This window comes from Glycine soja, chromosome 9 (assembly GCF_004193775.1).
Source record: "Glycine soja cultivar W05 chromosome 9, ASM419377v2, whole genome shotgun sequence".
NCBI lineage: Eukaryota > Viridiplantae > Streptophyta > Magnoliopsida > Fabales > Fabaceae > Glycine > Glycine soja.
The window spans coordinates 42,701,468-42,723,503 of record NC_041010.1 but is presented as its reverse complement, the minus strand read 5'-3'; the positions used below and the strand labels follow the sequence as shown (position 1 = coordinate 42,723,503).

General features: G+C 33.9%; 4 protein-coding genes across 5 annotated transcripts; all 4 read right to left on the bottom strand.

The window, feature by feature from the left end:
- Positions 1-377: 377 nt before the first annotated feature.
- On the bottom strand, positions 378-3,675 carry LOC114425002. Of its 2 annotated transcripts, none has more exons than XM_028391714.1 (4): positions 3,426-3,675; positions 2,614-2,848; positions 2,349-2,453; positions 378-1,311 (listed from the first exon to the last, which is right to left on the bottom strand). In XM_028391714.1, exons 2-4 carry the CDS (start codon positions 2,789-2,791, stop codon positions 566-568), a joined length of 1,029 nt encoding a protein of 342 aa, XP_028247515.1. In that variant the 5' UTR covers positions 2,792-2,848; positions 3,426-3,675; the 3' UTR covers positions 378-565. The 2 variants fall into 2 exon arrangements, with proteins under 2 accessions (XP_028247515.1, XP_028247514.1); XM_028391713.1 differs by having other exon boundaries at positions 2,605-2,848; positions 3,426-3,666.
- A 2,509-nt stretch (positions 3,676-6,184) lies between these two features.
- LOC114425831 (tocopherol O-methyltransferase, chloroplastic-like) lies at positions 6,185-10,542 on the bottom strand. The gene is made up of 6 exons (XM_028392793.1): positions 10,278-10,542; positions 9,530-9,699; positions 9,244-9,348; positions 8,828-9,031; positions 8,580-8,682; positions 6,185-6,453 (listed from the first exon to the last, which is right to left on the bottom strand). The coding sequence occupies exons 1-6, from the start codon at positions 10,498-10,500 to the stop codon at positions 6,350-6,352; spliced, it is 909 nt and encodes a 302-aa protein (XP_028248594.1). The 5' UTR covers positions 10,501-10,542; the 3' UTR covers positions 6,185-6,349.
- Positions 10,543-15,939: 5,397 nt separating this feature from the next.
- Positions 15,940-18,290, bottom strand: LOC114424999 (amidophosphoribosyltransferase, chloroplastic-like). The gene has a single exon (XM_028391711.1). The coding sequence runs from the start codon at positions 18,158-18,160 to the stop codon at positions 16,439-16,441; it is 1,722 nt and encodes a 573-aa protein (XP_028247512.1). The 5' UTR covers positions 18,161-18,290; the 3' UTR covers positions 15,940-16,438.
- A 1,152-nt stretch (positions 18,291-19,442) lies between these two features.
- Positions 19,443-21,236, bottom strand: LOC114367361 (amidophosphoribosyltransferase, chloroplastic-like). The gene has a single exon (XM_028324526.1). It carries the CDS (start codon positions 21,111-21,113, stop codon positions 19,578-19,580), a length of 1,536 nt encoding a protein of 511 aa, XP_028180327.1. The 5' UTR covers positions 21,114-21,236; the 3' UTR covers positions 19,443-19,577.
- Positions 21,237-22,036: the final 800 nt, after the last annotated feature.

Here is a 22,036-nt window from a genome sequence, read left to right as displayed (position 1 = left end):
AAAGCTTTATTATTTATAATAATTCTATTTGATTTAAACAAGATTATTTTCTTTAGTCTCTTCAAAATATTTTTTACTATATAATAAATAATGCCAAACTAAACCCAAATATGCCATTTTATTTTATTTATTATTTATATATAATAACTAATCAATTAGTAACATTTTAACATGTATTAATTAATTATAGTATTAGTTATAGCATTTGAAACTAACTTAGGAGTCAAAATTATTTTCTTGGTACCACAGCCCCCTCCAACCGATTGCATGGTCAAGTTGTCTCGAAACAGCCTATTGATAGGAAAAGTGTTATTTTGCCAAATATATACAGTGACAAATATAAATTTTACTTGAAATATAAAGAACCAAGAGTAATATTTTCTATTTCTAAGACCATATGCATTCATCTCATTTTAAATACCCAGGCCCTCGTTCACTCCTTAGTAGGCACACATTGCACAAACTCGAAATATATTGAGCTAATTACAGAGAAAATAAAGAATGAGGAAGACAGTGAAGATTTGTCAAATGTAAAGAACCAAAGTATTCACAAACTTGATAGCTTCTACAAAATATTAGGCAGCTGAGAATCCAATCTCTGCTGCAATTCCCTAATCTTCAGAGACAGTTCTGCCTTTTGCTCCTTGTAGTTCTGGAGCAAGTATTCTTTTCCTTCTATTACCTCTTTCAACTCTCCTACTTGCCTTTTCAGCAACTCAATTCTCTCCTCCTCATCCCTTAGTTTTTCAGGGGATTCACAATTATTCTCCCCATCAAGATGCCCATTTGAAAGGTCATTTCTAATCTCAGCAGGAAAAACTGTCACCTTGGAAGATTTGTCATGGTGAACAAATCCAACACAGTGATCTGCAATTGCTTTCCTTAGCCGTTGGATCTCTCTCTCGGAGTCAAATAAGTCACTGTTTGTAGCATCAAGCTGCAATTGCAAATGAGAAGAAAGTCCCATCTGAGCATTGAGTGAATTTTGCAATTCAGCCATTTGATCTTGCATTTCTAGTATCATATCATCTCTTCTCTTCAACTGTTGCCGCAGTTTCTGTATGACTTCCCGCTTACTAAAAATATCAGAACCAGATTCTGATACGCATGGTGAATCTGAGCAGTTTGAATGGTGGAATGGCTTTGAAGGCAGTTCGAGACGATCAGGAGAGCATGCCCAGACAACACCATTTTCCTTGCTAAATTCAGCAACAGCAGGAACTGTTACCAAAGGGAGAGCCCCATCAAACTCATTCAGCATCTGCATTTGGCCATTTGGTGGGCACTTTAGCTCCATGGTACCTCCAGTTCCTGTCCAAAACATTGTCAAATTGATACTCAAAATCTAACTCAGATGAAAAGCAAAACAGAACAAAAAGCTTCAATATTTAGGGCTCAGGAGCATCCCTGTAAAACAAGCCATAAATTAAAGAAATTAGGTGAATAATATCATAGAGAATGCAGAATCAGATTCACAAACTACTATCACCAATTATTTGCAAATGACTCATCTACAAAGTTGACAGCATTTCTCAGACTGCAGTCAACTTCGAATGGAAGCCCATCAACTTGTACACATTTAAGAACATGTAAATCCAGGTTTGCTTTAAATATCTGAGCTATTTGTGTAGTTTGCATCTCTTTTCTCGTAAAGAGAAGAAAATCTGCCAATACCAAATAAAAAGTTTTATCTCCATAATTGCAAATGTTCAGCAGCAGGCAAGATCAAATATCAAGTGCCATAGACCACTGAGCTAAAATTTGATTCAGAATGTTCAGCTCATCTGCTTAATTAGAACATGGCTGTGTCCATTCCCACCCTATCTTATGAGTGCAGGTAAATAAGTTGCATCTGCTCACCACTTCATAATTACCAACTTCACGAGGAAATTCTGTACATTATTATTATTAGCACATGCAACAATGGCATTCAATAGTAGTGCTAGTAATGTAGAACTGGGAGCAGAGACGATAAATAAATAAGATGAGAATAACACTAAAGAAACAAAGATGAGTACAGAGATATTTGATGAGCAATAAACATCATAACACATCAGGTATACAGATGAGTGGAAGATGCTCCACTAACACAGTAACACTCAGTATAGAACAGATAGACCATGATAAGGAATGCAGTTAACAAGTCTTAACAAATAACAAAATAAAACAGCATAACATCCTACAAGCAAACATTAATACACATCCAACATAATTCAAAATTCAGAAACAAAATCTTGCCAGAAAAAGAAATTTTCTAAATAAGAAGAAAGAAAAGTACAAGAAAAAAATACTACAACCAGTCATCAAAACTCAGCAAATAAAAATTGTCTTGGAAGCAGATAGTAAACCTGAAATGCAACTGAAGCATCCATGATTATCTTGCGTTTGGGAATATCCATTAGACTGCATAAAGCAATCTGTGGAGTTTTTTGTGTGGGTGGATTTTCCATTTCCTGTAGTAACAAATAATATGAAGTAAGAATCCACAATAGACAAAAGCACTAAACCATTTTGACTATTAAGTTGAGTTTATTTTCCCACTTAGGATAAAAAAATTAAACGCAGAAGGGGGAGAATGGTGTCCCCCAAACAGTACATAAGGACCTTTCTGACCAGTAGTTGCATTTTGCTTCGGCTTGGAGTCGACTGCCTGCTTTAACTTGTAACCGAGGCGAATGGATAGGGTACTCAACAAAGCACCAGCAGCAAAAATAAGCCAGTTAGGCCCTTCAAACTGTGTATTATTATTTGCCTTATGAGCTCTAGACATCCCATTGGTTTGTGGTTTCATTTCAAGAGCTACTAAAACAACGGAACAAATCGTTCTTCTGTGTTGTCTACGAAGAACCTACACAAACAATTACCAAAATCTTATTGCCTCCATAAGACACACATGCACAGAATAGATTCCAAATTTTTCATTACTATAACCTTCTAATATTCACCATAAAAAACAAATTTACCTATCCATAGTTATGATGATATATATGTTCATTAATATTGATATTTCCTCATCTGAAAATATTAATCCCACTCCTATAAAGTGGAAAACCCTCCTTTCCCCCTATTTGGGGCTCTATCCACCGCCACCGTTTCCCCTTATTAAACTTCAAAAAATAGATTATAATTTTCTGCTAAAATTAAAGCATTAGATACATTGGCATATTAGAAAAAAAAACAGAACATGCAGTTCCCACAAAGATCTAAACCATTTCCATTCCTTAAACCCTTATCGTCTTTTTCCCCCCCATTTCCAGCCTTAGATCAAAACATTATCGTCACCCAATCAGGAAATGTTCCATCGGAAAGCAGTGCCAGTTTTCCATAAGCAAATACATAAAGAAAAAGCGATGACAATAAGAAGAAGGAGAAGAAACGAAAAACACAAAGAGAAGGGAAAGTAGAAGAATAGAAAAAGAGAGTACCTCTGGGAGGTCTAACTAAGAGCACATGGCGTTGGTTGAGGACGATGAAAACAGAGTGAGAGTGAGAGTGGAAGGAGGAGCCAAAGGGTTGCGGCTAACGAACTGTGTCAAGAGACACACTACAGTGGCTGAGAAAGAGAGAGAATGAGAATGGGTTTCAGAAAAAGAAATATTTGACTGGTAAAAAAAGAAAAAACAAAAAACAAAATAATCAATACTATAGTCTATAAAGATGCGAAAAAGAAGAATATGGTTATCGCTTCCACGCTTCGAACAACCTCAACACAAACATAATACACAACATCATACTTTATTCGCTGTGCCACACTCTACACACATTTTTATAATAAGTTAATAACTTTTTTTTTAAAAAAAAAAAAAATACTTCTATAATCTATGCACAAAATTTTGGCTACTGATGGACCAAACAATAATTTGGCCACTGATGTATCAAACAATAATGACAATTTATGTATAAAAAAACGTAATGACAGTTTTATAACCGAATAAAAATAAATGCGTGCTAATTTATTTAATTTTCATAAAATTTGTTGATGGCTTGATTTTAAATTTTTGGTTTACACTAAGGATATTTCTTAATGGAGTTTTGGATACTATAATTCTTTTTAACTTGTAGAGATCATCAAAATAATCTGTATCTCTCTTGATAAAAAAAAATTGCATTTACAGAGCCACAAATCATAACATGTTTAAGTAAAATTTAAATCAATCTATCCACAAAAACGTATTTTATTAATAGAAGTTATACTTGTTTTAATGAAAATTTAAATTTAGGAGAAATTTCATCTAAGTTTAAAAACACCTCTATTGTACGTTAAAAAAATAAGAAATTTTTTTATAAAAGGAGCAGACAATCTTTGATAAGACTCTAACTGCAACTGCCAAAAAGATGAATAATAAGGGTAAAGTTAATGCACTACTGTAAACCTATCCGCATGTCATCTATAAATAGCAGTGTGATTATTTCTTAGATAAGCTTCTTTTGTTTTTAATTAATAATTGAATATTTTTATTTTGAATATAAATAAATTATTTTAAACATGCAATAGTTTATTAATATAAACTACTCCTATCATACTACTCTAAACATATCCGCATGTCATGTATAAATAGCAGTAGTCTAAGAAAGATTAACAATAAATTTTCTTTAATATTATTAATTATTGATCAAATATATATAAACTTATTAAATAAGGTGAAAATTAAGAGTATTCACATAAAAATTTTAAACGAGCATAAAAAACTTATTTATACTTTTTTTGTGGAGTACTTATTTATACTTTATGACAATTAAATATTCCCTTTTAATAATTATAGTTAATAAAGTGTAAATTAGGATTATTTTCGGATTGAACCTGAACTTGAAACATAATTTTAACGAGCATACAATAAAATTCAAACAAGGAGAAATTTTGCCAGACGAAAAAACAAGGTCTCATGCTCAATAAGAATTTCTCTATTAAGTTCTGAAACAGAAGAGAAAACAAATGCAATAAGATATTCATTCATTCATCCAATTCAGATAGCCAAAATATTTCTGAGAACTCTGCAAAAATAAAAGCCAGCAAGAAAATTGAGTCGCAAACAATCAGCCCAAGAAAAAGGTATATAGGTAAGAGACCCAACTGAGGAAATGGGGAACGAGGAGATCCAATCTCATTGGGCTACATGACCATCCACCGGCTTAAAACAAAATCTTACTTTTATTTGGGACATGCACCTAGCATTGTTGGTGCACCCAGTAATTAGGTGAATGGACAAAATTATCCTTGTACCAAAATTTGAAAATAAAACTAATTTTAAAAATAATAATTTTTTCTTCTGAAAGAAGTTTTTTTGGTAATTTCTTCGAAAGAAGGTTTTTCCGGATGAACAATTTATTCTATCGAAAGAACCTTCTTTCGGAGAAGCTACCAGAAAAACTTATTCTGGTAGCTTTGTTCTTCCGGAAGAACCTTCTTTCCATAGAACAAATTATTCTACCGGAAGAATCTTCTTTTTTCAGAAGAGGAATTATTTTTTAAAAAATTAGTTTTATTTTCAAACTTTAACACAAGGACAATTTTGTCTATTCATCTAATTATTGGGTGCACCAACAATGTTGCTGGGTACACCTAGCATGTCCCCTTTTATTTTCTTTCAAGAGAAAATCTTACTTTTAGTAGTTAATACTTATTATGTGGACGACTGTCATTTGCGCTATGTTTTCTTTTTATTGAATAAATACATTTTTATCCATTTAAGTTAACGTTTATTTATTTTCGATCCTGATTTTTTTTCATTTTATTTTGTTTTTTATCCTTAAAATATTTTACATAATATTTTTTTATGTTCAAAACACTTTTTTTACTGTTCGAAGAGCTATTTAAAATATTTTAAAGATAAAAAATAAATAAACATATTTTGTAAGAATTAAAACAACAAAAAATTATCGGAATAAAAATAAAAAAATATTAAATTATAGGAACCAAAAATAGATTTAAGTTTTTTTTTTTAATTTGTTGCTGAGAAAATGATAAGTTATACCGCAGTTAATTCGTTTGTTTTTTCTTATTATCCAACTATAAAAAATAAATGACATATTAGAATCTTGTTAGAGCATCTTAGAAATATTTATATGAGATATTTAACTTTAAATAATATTGTTTAACTTTTTTTATTAGAACAAATAACATAAAATTACTTATATGAATATTATTATTTAAATTTAAGATTCACAAAATTAAATTAAACACTTATTTTAACAGCATTGAAATAAATTTTTATATAAAATATTTTTTTGTAAAATTATAAAACTCATAAAATTAAAATAAATAATCCACTTAAACAACCACATACTCTTATACATTCACACGAGAACATGCGCTAGATTCTATGAAAACAACATGTCCTGCCTCCGCTTATTATTCAGGCTTCCGACATGTAATGATGCTAAACTTAATCAGATCCTTCTTGTATCCTTTTATCATCAATGGCATAGCCGAAGCTCCCTTTATGGTTTTAAGTCCTGGACAAAAAAAAAATTAAAAAGTATCAAATTAAAATACTAATCAGTTCAACAAGAAGTTCCTAGGTCAGGCCAAAAAATAATAATGAAAACACATTCAAGAAACTCTGCAAGGAAATCCGAAGTCCGCCTCTGGCAGCAGATAGATATATAATGAAAAAGATAGTCTGTATATAGTATATATACGAACAATATAGTGAGATAAATAATAGTTTTTTATAATTATAATTGCTCTTTATTATTCTTTTACCATAATGATTTTCCTTTTTCTTCTATATAATATTAGTCACGTCATATATGCATGCACACTTCTGGGTTACCATATATTTGGGTGACAGAAAAGATGAATAACAAAAAAAAAAAAAACACAAACAGCAACGTTGATTTTGATTTGTTTGATTGAAGAGAAAGAATTATATTTTTAAATAATCATTATAATTTAAATTAAGCATTAAAAAATTCAAAATGAGAAGTTTCAACTTTCAAATGTCTATATTTTATTTTAATTTATTTTTTACAATAAATAATTTTGCATCGATTGAACAGTTTTTAAAATTTATTTGTTTATATTTCACTTACATTTTAAAAATACTCATATAACAAAAATTGCTAACTACTTATAAATTTTCCAAGCTTCCAAAGTTGCTAGAAATCAGTATTTAAGAAATCAATCCTTGCATCAAAGATGAAGCATGAGTTTTTTTTTTTTCTGTGATTAGGTATTTTTTATTTTATTTTCCCGTTGATATCATAAGTATTCTCATAACAAAATGAAGCTGCATACTTAAAATCCAAACTCAAAAATATTAATTAAGTTGAAATATTTTGTACTAATTGATTCACACTTGAAGATTAAGCATTTTTTTATGTTTACTCAATGATGGAGCCTAGACAATATATTGATATTTCCTTTAAAAAAAAAACAAGTCAACATATTGAAATATAGACGTCAAATGAAGGGTAAATTTTTTAGAGTAATAATAAACCTGTATTTCATTTTTGGGTGTATTGGTGAAAAGAAAAAAGAAAAAAGAGGTACAGAAAAAACAATTAAGAAAGAGAGAGAAAGTGAAAAAAAAAGTGATAAATGATATGACAAGGTATGAGAGAGATCAGAAGAAAAATAGAAGTAAAAAATTGAAATAAAAGATAAAGCAAGTGTATATGGTAGATATTTTTCAATTGGAAAAATATTCATGACCACTCATTGTGTCACTAGAAACTTAGTTGAGAGAGATAAAAAAGATTAATAAAGATTAATGGAAACCCATATGTTAGTAGATATCTTGAAAGAGAAAGAGAGTGAAATATAGATATAATAGGTGATATGATTAATTTGATAGGAAAAGATAGATAAGAAAAAAGTGTTAATTATTTATAGGTATTTATAATACATGAGTGTTCACGTATCATTACTAAAAAGAGATAAAAATATAAGTATTATAAGTGATATGATATGATAAGAAGATAGAAAAAAATAAAATAAAAGTGTTAATGTAGTGTTGAAAGAAAATGTGTATTCAAATATAATTGCTAGATCTTTTTAAATTTTTTCAGATCTTCTTCCCTTTTTTCGTCTTAGTTCTCTTCAAATAATTTCAGAAGTAGTGGATCAAAGTTAATGACGGGTAGGTGGCATTTTATTTTTCAGTACTTCAGAACATATTTAATGAGGGGTCTATTATGGGTTCTGGTGGCCAACCTCGTCAAATGAACAGAGTGGATGTGCATGTGCTATATTTAATAAACTGGTAGTTAACGTGAAAAGTGGTGTGAGTATAGCTAGGAGGAATAGCACGTGCCTAGTGGTGATTGTAAATTGAGTTGTGTAAGGGGCTGAAGGCTGAAGCTTTTAAGATGGACGTACTCACGTACGTACGTAAATTGGGTTAAAGCTTTTTATGCTGGACAGGCCATTTGTATTCTAATAAGATAATTTTCTTGTGAACATCACGCAATGAGTCATATATGTATTTTGATTTATTACATTGAACATAATACAAATAGTAATGTTCTTACTACTTCTTAATTAGCTATATAAAAGTTACTGTGTATATGGAAGTAATTATCAACGACAATGACAGTACAAGACTTGAGATAGGAGATGAAATTCAATATGAGCTTACCACTGCGCAAGAGTGAAGTGAGGCCATTCCAGGTCAGGGCGGTGCGTATCACTGCTGGCCAAAATGGAGCAACAAAGGGAGACCAATCTGCTGATTTAATGTCCTACATAGCAACCATGCATGTTATAGTAGCAACGTACACAACTTGAACTATATATAGAGGTGGTGAGTTTGAATTTTTTTTACTAAAAAAATAATAAATTAACAAGTAATATTTATAGGTAAAAAAAATTGTGCTAATTAAGTACCTGAAGGGACAGGGATTCCAGCAACTTAACATAATCAGAAGTTGAGCACCAAGCTGGAAGGTAATATGAATCGCAAATCTTCTTCAAGAGATCTTGCTCCCATGGAAGTAGGGATTGTTCATCAGGGCCAAGATCCCTGTGGCACCATGTTACTATTATTATGGTGCCACCTGGTGCTGCTACCCGAGCTAATTCTCCAACAAACTGTCGGTTGCATTAAGTGGAAATTAAGCTGAGGTGAGATTAATAGTAGTATAGTACAGATCATAGAAAGAGATATTTCAACTGTAAGGTAATTACTTAATAAGTGTTTAAAGCAAATTAAGGGAATAAATCAATCTGGTGTTAGAGAATAGAAATAATGGGGGCCAACCACAACTAACATTAATTGCAAGAGAAATTAAAATTCATGAAACCTTAGCTTTGTCAGGCATATGCTCTCCACTCTCCATGGACCATACCAGATCAAACTTCCCGTCAGGGAATGGTTGCTTTAGGGCGTCAGCAACCTCAAAGGAAACCTGCAATTACAGACGTACGTACACATGAAAGCAAATACTGGAAATTAAAAACATGTGTAAAATAGATACTAGAAATTAAAAACCTTAAAGTACTACTAGCTACATGTGCAGAGATTCTGTAGCATGTTATTAATAACCTCGGTACTAGAAATGAAAAACATGCATTTCGAGAAATGAAGACCTTGTCAGCCAATCCTTGAGCAGCAGCAAGAGAATTTGCTCTTTGAGCTTGAACAGGACTCAGAGTAATGCCTACGCTCGTTGCTCCAAATTTCTTGGCCAGGTATCTGGAGCTGCCCCCTATGCCACACCCAACATCAACTATACTCTTGGGCCATTTAGAAGGGTTCTCTGACCATTCACAAACAAAAACAAAATACTCCTAGTCAGTTGCATCCACTTTCAAATCACTAAAAAAAAGTATATCAAATTCATATCTTAAAATCAAAATTCAATTTACAACGATTATTATTGATTAACAAAACATGACAGTATCTGCATCCAAAAAAAATAAAAAAATCATGACAGTGTACCCATACTGCTTGTGTGTATGTATACACACACTATTCTATAAAATATTTAATGTAACTATAGATGGTTTGTACACGCACAAAAAAAAAAAAGGTCCACGAGGAGCACAAGTTAGAAAAAAAAATAGTATGATTTTTTTAGTTCAGTAAAATGAATGAGAGAGGCGAAAAAAGAGTAAGTTTTGAAGAAGTCGTCAAGACCTCATGCAAAATAATAATAGTATTCTTTAAAGATTTGTAATTAACTATAGCAATGAGGTCGCGTACGGTGTATCATGTAGTCCATTTCATGTGGTGCTGGTGGGGTAAGATTTTATTGTTATTGATGTATATGTGTTGTTAAGTTAAATCTAGTAGAGTACATTTAATTTTAGTGAAATTGCAAAGAATCGCACATACCAGAAAGCAGAGAGGCAAAACGAAGAGATTCTTGGATCATTCGGATCTGAGCAGCGCGATGATCAGAAACAGAAACGGTGGAATCCGGGTCATAAAAGCCGTGGTGCATGTGATCGCCCCAAATGTTCTCCCATATGCCAGACGACTCGTCGTAGAACTCTGCAATTCCCTTCTGCAGTTTTCCCTCCTCCTCCTTCCCTGCTGCTTTCTGCTCCACCGACATCTCCTCTCTCCTTGCTCTCTTTGTTGCTCATTGGAACAGGTCATGTTAACTTTTTATAGACACGTCTTGTATTGGTTTACTATCCTGTCAGCATAGGTGTTTTAACTAATCCAATAATAAAAATAAAAATAATATTTACAGAAATAATATAAGTCCAATAATTATTTATCTCTATAATATGAATAGTTGTTTATAAGTGAGAAATTGGTTCTCACCCCCATTTTTTTTAGTTTGTGAGATCGGTTTCTAACGGTATTTTATTTTATTTTTCCTAAAGAACTCACTACATTAATTCTTAGGAAACCGATGTGGTAAGATTTTTTTATAGCAAAAAAACACTTTTTTTAAAATTCTTTTGTTACTTATTTGAGTTTTATTTTCAGAGTTTTTTAAAAATAGTTTTCTATTTCTTGTTACCCTATATTTTTTTAAAAAAAATTACGTGTTTGATTTTGTTTTTGTTTAATTTTTTTATTTTTTTACAACTTTTTTTTTTAAAAAGTGAGTGTTCTTTTGTTTTAATTTGTTTAAATTATTTTAGTTTACTAATTTATATATATATATTAATTTAAAAAAATATAATTTATCTACACTTATGTAAAAACTTGAATATAAAATACATGTTTAAATTGATTAATAGAACAAGTTAAACTTTTGAATTGATTAAATTAAAACTAAAAATAAAATCCATAATCGATTATAGACCAAATTCAATCCCTATATTTTTTTACCTACTTATTAACATATTTTATTTTTTTATATGTTTATTTTGTTATCATATCATAAATCATATCAAAGTTATATTTTTTATAATTATTTTTTTCTTTCTCCCTAGATATTTGATAATAACATTGTGAATGTTCATCAAATATTTTTTCTATGAAATGATATCACTTATGATATTTATACATATAAAATGTTTTGAATTACTAAGAAGAGTGTAACATTGAATAAAAATTTAAAAGTCACTTTTAAAATTAGAAAAAATAATGAAGTTAATGATAAAATTAATTTTATTTGATTTTAAAATTTTAGTTTGATAAAAACATTTAACTTATTAAAAATAAGTGAAAAAAATATAAATGATAATAAAAAGAAAAGAAGCATGTAGCAAACAATCAAAAGAAGATTAAAAATATAAAAACAAATTCAATTGAAGTAAAATATTTAAATTTGAATTAATACAACAAAAATTTACAAATACAAACAATAGGACATACATTCAACGTTGTTGGCTTAAGCTTACACGATGAAGACAATTTTTTTTCTTTTTATGACCTGCGATACGACACACGGAACATCACTTTGGTAGACCCAATTCTCGGATATTCATTTCGATGTGGATACGAGTGGAGACAAGATGGCTCTTAGTACTTATTTTCTATTATAGGTTGGGGGAGATCATTGACTCGTGACAAGGTGGCCAATAGGCTTTGTCGGACAATTCTCTAAACAATCATCTATATAAGTTGGAGACACTTTCCAATGTATACACGAAATGTATGTAATTTCTGTATTAATGATAAGCATGCTTACAAGCAGCAACATGAGAACAAGGTATGTGCAACTTTTGGAATTTTCCACAGTCACACCACCTTTCATCTAGTCTGGTCGTGAAATCTGCAGCGGACCAAACCTCTCTTGGGTTTATTGTCTCTTGGATCAAGAATCGTGTGTTGTGTCAATTGAACTCAAGAACATTGTAAGTATTTGCCTTTCTAAGTGCGTCTTCGATGACCTTGTTTAGTACTTCTGTATAAACTTGGTCAGATGCAAGTATTGTTGTGGCTTCTCTCTCTTTTGTTGAACAATCCATTACACCTTACATATGTAGATTTTACTAGTGCATCTATTGACAATTTTCTTGAGTACATAATTAATTGACTCAACATGATTGGTGGTCATATGCCTCCATCGTCGGCCACTATCCCATGCAAAAGCCCATTTTTCTTGCGGAATCTTGCTGAGCCAATTAATTTCTCGATCAACATCCGCTTCCTCCCTCATCATGTTGTAGTAGTAATTGAACATGGACTTCGTCTTTACATATGTTGAGTAGTTATATACATACAATTTCATTATTATGAAAAATACAAAATGAAGTGACATTTAATATGAAGAGAAAAAAGTTTGACACTCACCTATATTGATAATTAATTTTTTGATAAGGTTGTTCTTGTGCCTCCTCATATAATTTTGTGCAATGTGTCGAATATAGAACACATGCACAAAATTATGTGTCATCCACCCACTATCACGTCTTGAGTAGACACTTTTGATTGACCTGTGCTTGTTTGAAATCAAACACAGACCATACTGTGGGGTGATATGTCTTTTTAGATTTCGGAGAACGAACAACCATGTTCTCGTTGTTTCACTCTTGACAACAACAAAGACTATTGGAAGGATTTTATTGTTGTCATCTTGTGCAACTGTCACAAGGAAGGTCCCCCTATACTTATTGTACAATCATGTTCCATTGACTTAAACTATGGGCTTGCAATATTAAAACCCATCAATACATGGTCTAAAACTCCAAAAAAGTCAATGGAAAATGACAAAATCCTCTATCAGTTGACCTCCTTGTGGTGGCATTAGCAGTGTTTCCTTCTTCATCAACATACAAAGAAGATATTGTTGCATTGCTTGCAAAAATCTCGGTAGATCGTGGTACGATATTTTCCAGTTGTCGTAGATGTCTTCAACAACCTTTTGTTTAGCCAACCACGCATTGCGGTACATGGTGGTGTATCCTTCAATACTTTTGATGTTTGCTATCAAGGTTGGCACTCAAGTTGATGGATCGTTTTCGATGAAGTTATGGATGCTTTTACTGATCAACAAATACAAGAGCTTTGCATGATCTTGTGAGATTGAAGGATTTGAACATGTGTTGGCTTTATGAAGCTTTCTTATTTTCCACTGCTTGGATGCAAGGATGTATGGTGCCCTGCACCTCCAAGCACAACTATCATCACTACAAATGACGATTAGCTTTGTTGGGTTCGATAGTTATGTCTAATATTTAGCTCATTTGCTCACGTGATACAGTTGCAAAGCATTTTGTACATCTTGTTTTGTCAGGAAACGTATCCCTTCAAAGAAAGTCCTCACCGGACGTTTGACTTCTTTGTGATCCAAGCTATGCTTGTATTCCAATTCTTGAAAATAAGATTCTTCAAAATTTTGCAAACGGGGTGGTACAATTGTGATTAGTGAAACAGGTCGGGCTTCTTCCTCATCATCTTCCTCCCAAGGTTGATTGTAAAGAACTTTGTCTTCGTCCTCACTAAAGGGATCGAGTTCTTCGTTAAGTAAGCTTGGCTCTGCTATGAACTCAAGCTCATTTGGCCGGGTTGATGAGGAAGACTATACTGCAGAGGTACTGAAGTATGAGTGAAGATGATCCTTAGTAGCATTAAATGGTTGTGGGTAAAAAATTTTGGTGAAAAATGGTGCAAAAAGAAGTTGGGTAAAAGAAGATGCGTTTGGTTCAAATATATTTTGTTCTTGTTGAGATAAAGATAAAGTGTCTTGGGTTGCATCAAATAATTGTAAGTAATGGGACTGAGGATAATATTGTGGTTGATAAGGTACTAATTTAGGGTTTGGGATGGAAACTGTATTGCACTCGATGTTTGTATACAATTCGTAACACTGAAGAATCTTAGTTTGGTGAATAACTAAAATCATATCTTTCATGTCTTCGTTGTTAACAAGTTGGACTGCTGTAAATTTCAGCATTCTACGCCCCACTACTTATGAGTATTGGAATGAAATATTGCATACTTGATCCAATGGTTGAAGACAGGGGTGTTGGTGGATTTTTGTTTTCAAGACCTCAAGTGTGAGGCTTCGCTTTGTTTCAAAGAACAATGGGTTGAGGTTTTGAAAAGTATCCTCTTCATCTATTTTGATGATTTGACCATCGTAGTGCACTAATTATTTGACAGATAAGGAAGACATATTGTGCAATAGACAAAGAAAAAAGAAACGCATGTGACACATGATTTGTGTTTTCAAACTTGGAAGAAAGTAAAAGAGCAAAGAAGTGTTGTGTGGATGTGTTCAACGAAGATGGATATGAGTTCTATATATAGGGGTCAAGGTTTAAGGGATTGTGACCTAGGATTAGAATTTGAAGCATTGAATTCCCTAGCGTGAATAAATGAGGGTCTGAAATAAATTAAATTTCCTAACGTGAGTAAATAAGGATCTGAAATAAATTGAATTTTCTTAGAAAATATTATATAATAGTTAGTAGTTACTGATAAGAGTCAATTGGAGAATAACATCTCATAATTGCTTTAAATTGAATTTTAAAAAAATACTTAGAAGAAGCATAACTTTTTAATGTTTATTATTATTATTTTCATTTACAAGACTTGAAGTCAATTTTTTTCACAGAATTAAACTTGTTGCCATGTACCATTTAAACCGTTAGGAATTAGTCAAGAAATGAATGTCTAAAACAAGATATTGTTTTTATTTCGTATGTTGTCTTCATCGAGCACAGCATTGCGTCCTCACATCGCAAAATCCATCCCCCCACAAATTTGATCACATTATTTCTTGATATAACAGATGTTCTTAACAACAGCCAATAAGGATTGTCGCCTAAAAATGTAACACAAGAACGTCAAGAATTTAATTTGCCAATAGATTGAAACCCTTCAACTATCATGACAATTGGAAATTCAAGCCCAGTTTAAATCATTCTCAATTTCTGATTTTAATAATTGTTTTCTGATACAATTCCACATTACTGTTTATCAATCGATTCCACATTTAAAAACCACTATTAAGTTTTGAAATTTATTTTAAAACAATTTTTTAAAAACTACAAAAACAAAAAGCAGTTAAAAGATGCTTTCCCATCATCCTCTGTTTGTCTTGTTCAACTTTTCCCCCGAATTCCACACTCTTTTGTGCCTTGCGCCAATTTCAAGCTGTCTACATAACTTTGCGTGATTGCATTTTAGAAACTAAAAGCAATTTCTTAAATAAAAATCAAACACACCCCCATTTTTAGGATAAACACACCCTTAATCTCAACACTAGTACTAGTGTGCTAATTTTGGTTAGCACTTTTGTTTGTTTAACATTAAAGAAAAACTATAGCAACACCAATAGAAAAAAGGGACAACGTGTTTATTTTGAGAAGTGAGAAGTTGGAATTTGCAACAAATCAATGTATCCTTAAAAGGGAGAAAACTAGGAAGGTACAAGATTAAAACAACCGTACTGCAACATAAAAATGTTTACAGAGTATAAAACATAATACCACTTCTAATTGATCTTCAAGTAAAGCAGTGGTACTATTTTTCAACCGTTCTACATTTTTATGTTAAAATGTTTACTTCTCTTTCTTTCACCCACACGAACAAATATATACAAAAAAGGAGATGGAGATCAGCCATCCAAGAAAATTCCAAGGTGTATTCGAAGAAAACTCTATATATATTAAAAAAAAAGAGTAAAGAAAAACATCCAAAGTTCTTATACCATGGTTTGTTCTAAATTCTAAATAACAAAAGTTCCATATATCAGATGACAAAAGCATCACCGGCCTTCAGAATCCAAATGAACCAATGAAGCTCACCAGTGGAGCTGGATGCTTTGACAGTATTTCCCCTCCCCGCATCACATCATCACATCACAACATAGGTAGTAGTACGGTTAGGCTTAAACTATCAAATGGGACAAGATTTAGATACAGTTTCTTAAGTACTTCTAGTACTTTCTTGAGTCAGAATTAGAGTTTTACTTCGAGAATTTATATTGACCTATAATGTAAAACAATATTATTGTGCGAATCATCAAGGTAAAACTTCAATTGAAATGAAGAACAACACCAAAAACACCTGAAGAACTGCATCTGATTTTTGTCCACTGAGAGATGCCTTATGCTGCAAAAACCAGAAATAGAAATAGAGGATTATTGTGAAATACTAGTACTAGTACTAGTACCAGTACCAAGCTTGATTTGATTTTGGTTTGCCTGAACCCAACCACCATCAATAGACTCCAAGCTCCCATTCAAGCCATCATCAACAAAGTCCCCAACCCTCTTCACCTTAAGCTCTCTGGGCTCCACAGGGTAATTCCCAGAGAAACAAGCATAACAAAAATTCGGACTTTCACCCCCCAACAACCTCTTCAAGCTATCAAAAGGCAAAAAGGCCAGTGAATCCGACCCGATAAAGTCTCTTATCTCCTCCACACTCATCCTATTGGAAATCAACTCCTCGGAGCTAGGAGTATCCACACCATAGTAACAAGAACCAATAATGGGAGGACTCGCAATCCTCATGTGAACCTCCTTAGCACCGGCCTCCTTCAGCAGCCTAACAATCTTGGACGACGTGGTTCCTCTCACAATGGAATCATCCACAACCACAACACGTTTACCTTCAAGCACGGCACGAACGGGCGATAGCTTCAGCTTCACACCAAAGTCCCTAATTTTCTGAGAGGGCTCAATGAAAGTCCTCCCAACATAGTGTGACCTAATCAAACCCTGCTGAAACGGAACCCCAGCTTTGGCGGCATAACCAAGCGCAGCCACAACACCAGAATCAGGCACAGCAATCACAACATCACAGTCCACAGGACTCTCAGTAGCCAAAATCTCCCCAAATTGTCTCCGAGACTCATACACAGACCTCCCAAAAACAACCGAATTGGGAAGTGCAAAGTAAATATGTTCAAAAATGCATTGTTTGGGTTGAGGATGAGACATGAGGCATAGACTCTGAATACCGTTTTTATCCACAACAAGAACCTCACCAGGGTAAACCTCTCTCTCATAAGTCGCTTCAATAAGGTCAAGAGCGCAGGTTTCAGAAGCGAAAACCACAGACCCGTTACTTCTCCTTCCCATAACCAAAGGTCTGAATCCGAAGGGGTCGCGAACGGCGACAAGCTTGTCCTCGGTGACGAAGACAATTGAATAAGCCCCTTCGAGCTTTTCACAGGCGTCAACGATTCTCAAAATGAAGGGTCTGTGTTTGGAAGTGGCGATGAGGTGGAGAACAACCTCGGTGTCGGAGGTAGTGTTGAAGATGGACCCGCTGTCCTCGAGGTTGGTTCGGAGGGTGCGGTAGTTGACGAGGTTGCCGTTGTGGGCCACGCCGACGGAGCCGAAGCGGTAGCCGGCAACGAAGGGTTGCACGTTTTTGAGCATGGATTGGCCGGCGGTGGAGTAGCGGACGTGGCCGATGGCGAGGCTGCCGGGGAGCTGGTCCAGCTTCGACTGGTTGAACACGTCGGAAACGAGACCAACGCCGGTGATGGATTGGAGGACGTTGTTGTGAACCGTAACGATTCCGGCGCCTTCCTGGCCGCGGTGCTGAAGCGCGTGGAGGGCGAGGTAGCAAAGGCGCGAGGCCTCAGGGTCGCCGTATATGCCCACCACGCCGCACTCCTCGCGCGGCTTCTCGTCGTCCCAGGCGCCTCCGGAGCGTGACTCGGTGGAGGAGACGATGTCGGAAATGGGGTTTTTGGAGTAAACGATGAGAGGGGTTTTGACGACGGCGGCGCGAGGGGGAGTGGGGACTGTTGGTAGGGTTGTGGGGAAAGAGTAAGAGTGGGTGTGAAAAGGAAGAGAGGAGGGTTTGGAGAAGGAAGAGGAGAGAGTGGCTGCTGCTGCTGCGGCCATGGTGACTGAGAAAACGGGGGAACACAACCAATGTTTGTTCTAGGTTTTGGTAGTTATGGCTGCTGACTAAAACCAACTCAAATCACTTTACTTTTTCTCCTCAAATGTAATTCTTTTATTTTTCCTCTTTATATAGGTAGTGATTTCTTCTAATGGGAAATTGCAGGCATTTACGCCGTCTCAAACAAGCCTGGTCATGTGAATGTATTTAGAATAATTTTTAATTTGCCTCTTCCTCCAATGGAATGGAAGTCAGATCACTTTTAAGAGATAAAAATTAGTCAATATAAACACATTTATTATGACTCTTAATCATTAATTAAAAACGAGAAAAAGTGTAAAAAAGTTTACACACTCATCCAATTATAATTTATTACGCCTCTCACCCTTTTTGTTATGTTATGTTCCTCCCTTCTTCAATCATGACATGAAGCACGAACCACAACCTTTTCTATGGAAAAACATTCTTTATTTTAAATTTTGAGATACCCATAGATATCCGCGAGTGTCAAGAAAATTCATGCATATTTTTCAAATAGATACCCAGCATGTAGGATTTTTTTTCAATGTGAATTATATATCTTCATCTCATAAAAAAAACTATTTTTTAATTTACTTTAAGAATAATGAATTTTATACTAAATAATTTTTAAAACTACCTAGTTTGATATACAAATTTGCGAAATCACCTAGTTTCATAGAAAAAAGTCATATATTTGTTGTTGCGGAAGCTGTTACGAGATATTTGCATGGTGATTGAGTCTTTCATACACATTTTATGCTTAATTAGAAAATGGTATATTTCAATAATAACATTCATTTATTTTAAATAAAATTAATATTTTTTTTTACTGAATCAACATGTAATGTTTGCATGTTAATATTATTTCTACGTAATTCAACTAATTAAAAGTGAATTTTGACCTAAGAATAAAACAAACTACTATTATGCTATAAAAATAAAGTTTCATGTTAAACATCTTCAATTCGCGTTTTTCTGTCGCAACATAACAATCTTCATTCGTATTTTTCTTCACATCCTAGCAATCTACAATCGCGATTTTCTCTGCACCATAGCAATCTTCATTCGCAATTGTTTCACACCTCAGTATGTGATGACTTTTGATTTCTTGCTTGGATGTATTTTAATCCCTAACCAATATATCATAAACAAATTATAATGCTTGCAAAAAAATTAATTAGTTATGAAATGAAAAATCTAAATAAACTGTAAGTAAATCATCCATTATAAAACGTATTCAGTAGCATGAATGGTGAACAATTTAACAAATAAAATTGAAAATGAGTAATTGAGTGGTGATTATTAGTAAGTATTTTCAGCTGATTAAGTATTCTAATTAGCGATATGAATAAATGATTGTTGTAAGTTCCCGTCCCCAGCCCACTGAAGGGTGGCTTAAGTCTCACTAGGATCCAGAGGGTAATTCCCAGAGAAACAAGCATAACAAAAATTGGGACTCTGAGTTCCCAACAAGGTCTTCAAGCTATCAAAGGACAAAAAGGCAAGTGAATCCGCCCCAATAAAGTCTCTTATCTCCTCCACACTCATCTTACTCGATATGAGCTCTTGAGAATTGGGAGTATCCACTCCATAATAACAGGAAGCAATTATGGGAGGACTCGCAATCCTCATGTGAACTTCCTTAGCACCTGCCTCTCTCAACAACCTAACAATCTTGGACGAGGTTGTTCCTCTCACAATGGAATCATCCACAACCGTAACACTTTTACCTTCTAGCACTGCACGAACTGGCCATAGCTTCAGCTTCACACCAATGTCCCTAATCTCCTGTGATGGGGCAATGAAAGTCCTCGCCACATTTTGTGACCTAATCAAACCCACCTCGTAGGGAACTCCAGCTTTTGCAGCAAAACCAATCGCTGACACAACACCAGAATCAGGCACAGCAATCACAACATCACACTCTTCCACGGGACTCTCAGTAGCCAAAATCTCCCCGAATTTTCTACGAGTCTCATACACAGACCTCCCAAAGACAACTGAATTCGGCCGCGAAAAGTAAACATGTTCAAATATGCACTGTTGTTTCGGATGAGAAGACGACATGAGCTGCATACTCTGAATACCGTTTTTATCCACCACGATAACCTCACCAGGGTAAACCTCCCTCTCATAAGTCGCTTCAATTAGGTCAAGAGCACAAGTTTCAGAAGTGAAAACTACGGCACCGTTGCTTCTCCTCCTTCCCATAACCAAAGGCCTGAACCCGAAAGGGTCGCGCACGGCGACAAGTTTGTCCTCGGTGACGAAGACAAAAGAATAAGCCCCTTTTAGCTTTTCACAGGCGTCAACAACTCGCAGAATGAAGGGTCCGTGTTTGGAGGTGGCGATGAGGTGGAGGACAACCTCGGTGTCGGAGGAGGTGTTGAAGATGGAGCCGCTGTCCTCGAGGTTGGTTCGGAGAGTCTTATAGTTGACGAGGTTGCCGTTGTGGGCCAGGCCGACGGAGCCGAAGCGGTAGCCGGCGACGAAGGGCTGGACGTTTTTGAGCATGGACTGGCCGGCGGTGGAGTAGCGGACGTGGCCGATGGCGAGGTTGCCAGGGAGCTGGTCAAGCTTTGATTGGTTGAAAACTTCGGAGACCAGGCCCATGCCAGTGATGGGTGGTTGGAGGACATTGTTGTGGACGGTTACGATTCCGGCGCCTTCTTGGCCGCGATGCTGGAGCGCATGCAGGGCAAGGTAGCAGAGCCGCGAGGCCTCCGGGTCACCGTATATGCCAACCACGCCGCATTCCTCGCGCGGCTTATCATCGTCGTAGCTTCCCACAGTATCGGAAATCGGGTTTTTGGAGAAAACGAGCTGGAGAGGGAGAGTGGGGGTTTTGGGGAAAGGGTGAGTGTAGAAAAGGAGTGAAGACGGTTTGGAAAGGAAAGATGATAGAGTGGGTGCTGCTACTGCTAAGGCCATTATCACGGAGGAGTTTGGGCTCTGAGGAAATTAGCAAGAGAGAGAATGGTGAGGTTTAAGTTAATTGCAGCAATAATCAATCAAATAGAAAGAAAAGTGAAAGAGATAAGAGATAAATTATAACTAAAGATATTAATAATGATAAATTATAACTAAAGATATATATATATATATATATATATATATATATAAACGTTTACGTTTAAATCTATTAGAATACGATAGATAGAATAATTATCTTATAATTTGTTGCTTTTGTGTTTATAAGATATGATAAATTTATCATGTTAAGTATATAATAAGCTATAAGTAAATATTTATATTTTTTAAAATTCAAATATATTCTTAACATGGGTATTATATATCTTTTCTATTTTTAATATTAACTAAACGATATAATTTAAGTTTTTATCTCTTTTAATTTATTATTTTTAATATTTTTAGATCTAACTTAAATTTAAATATATTTTTAAAGAAATTATCAAAATTAAAAATAACAGTATATCACAGCATATTACTATCATATATCTAAAATATAATTTATATACTATTTATTTATTATAATTTATAAATTTAAAATATTTTATTATAAATTTTAATTGTAAGAATAATTACTCATTCTGTATAATACACGTGCTAAATTTGATTGAATATAGGAGTGTAAAAAAAATAATATATATATATATATATATATATATAAAGGAATATTTTCTTTTTCTTTGCTTAATATATTGTATTATATTATATTATATTAAGAAGTAATTAATATTTAATACTATATATATAATTTTTACTTTAATATTTGTATTCAAGTATACTTATTTAATAGACTGTAAAAAATATATTTAATAGTTCTAAAAATTGACCAATCAATTTGATCTATAACTCGTTTGCTGACGTATTTGTTATCTCTAGAAGCCTAA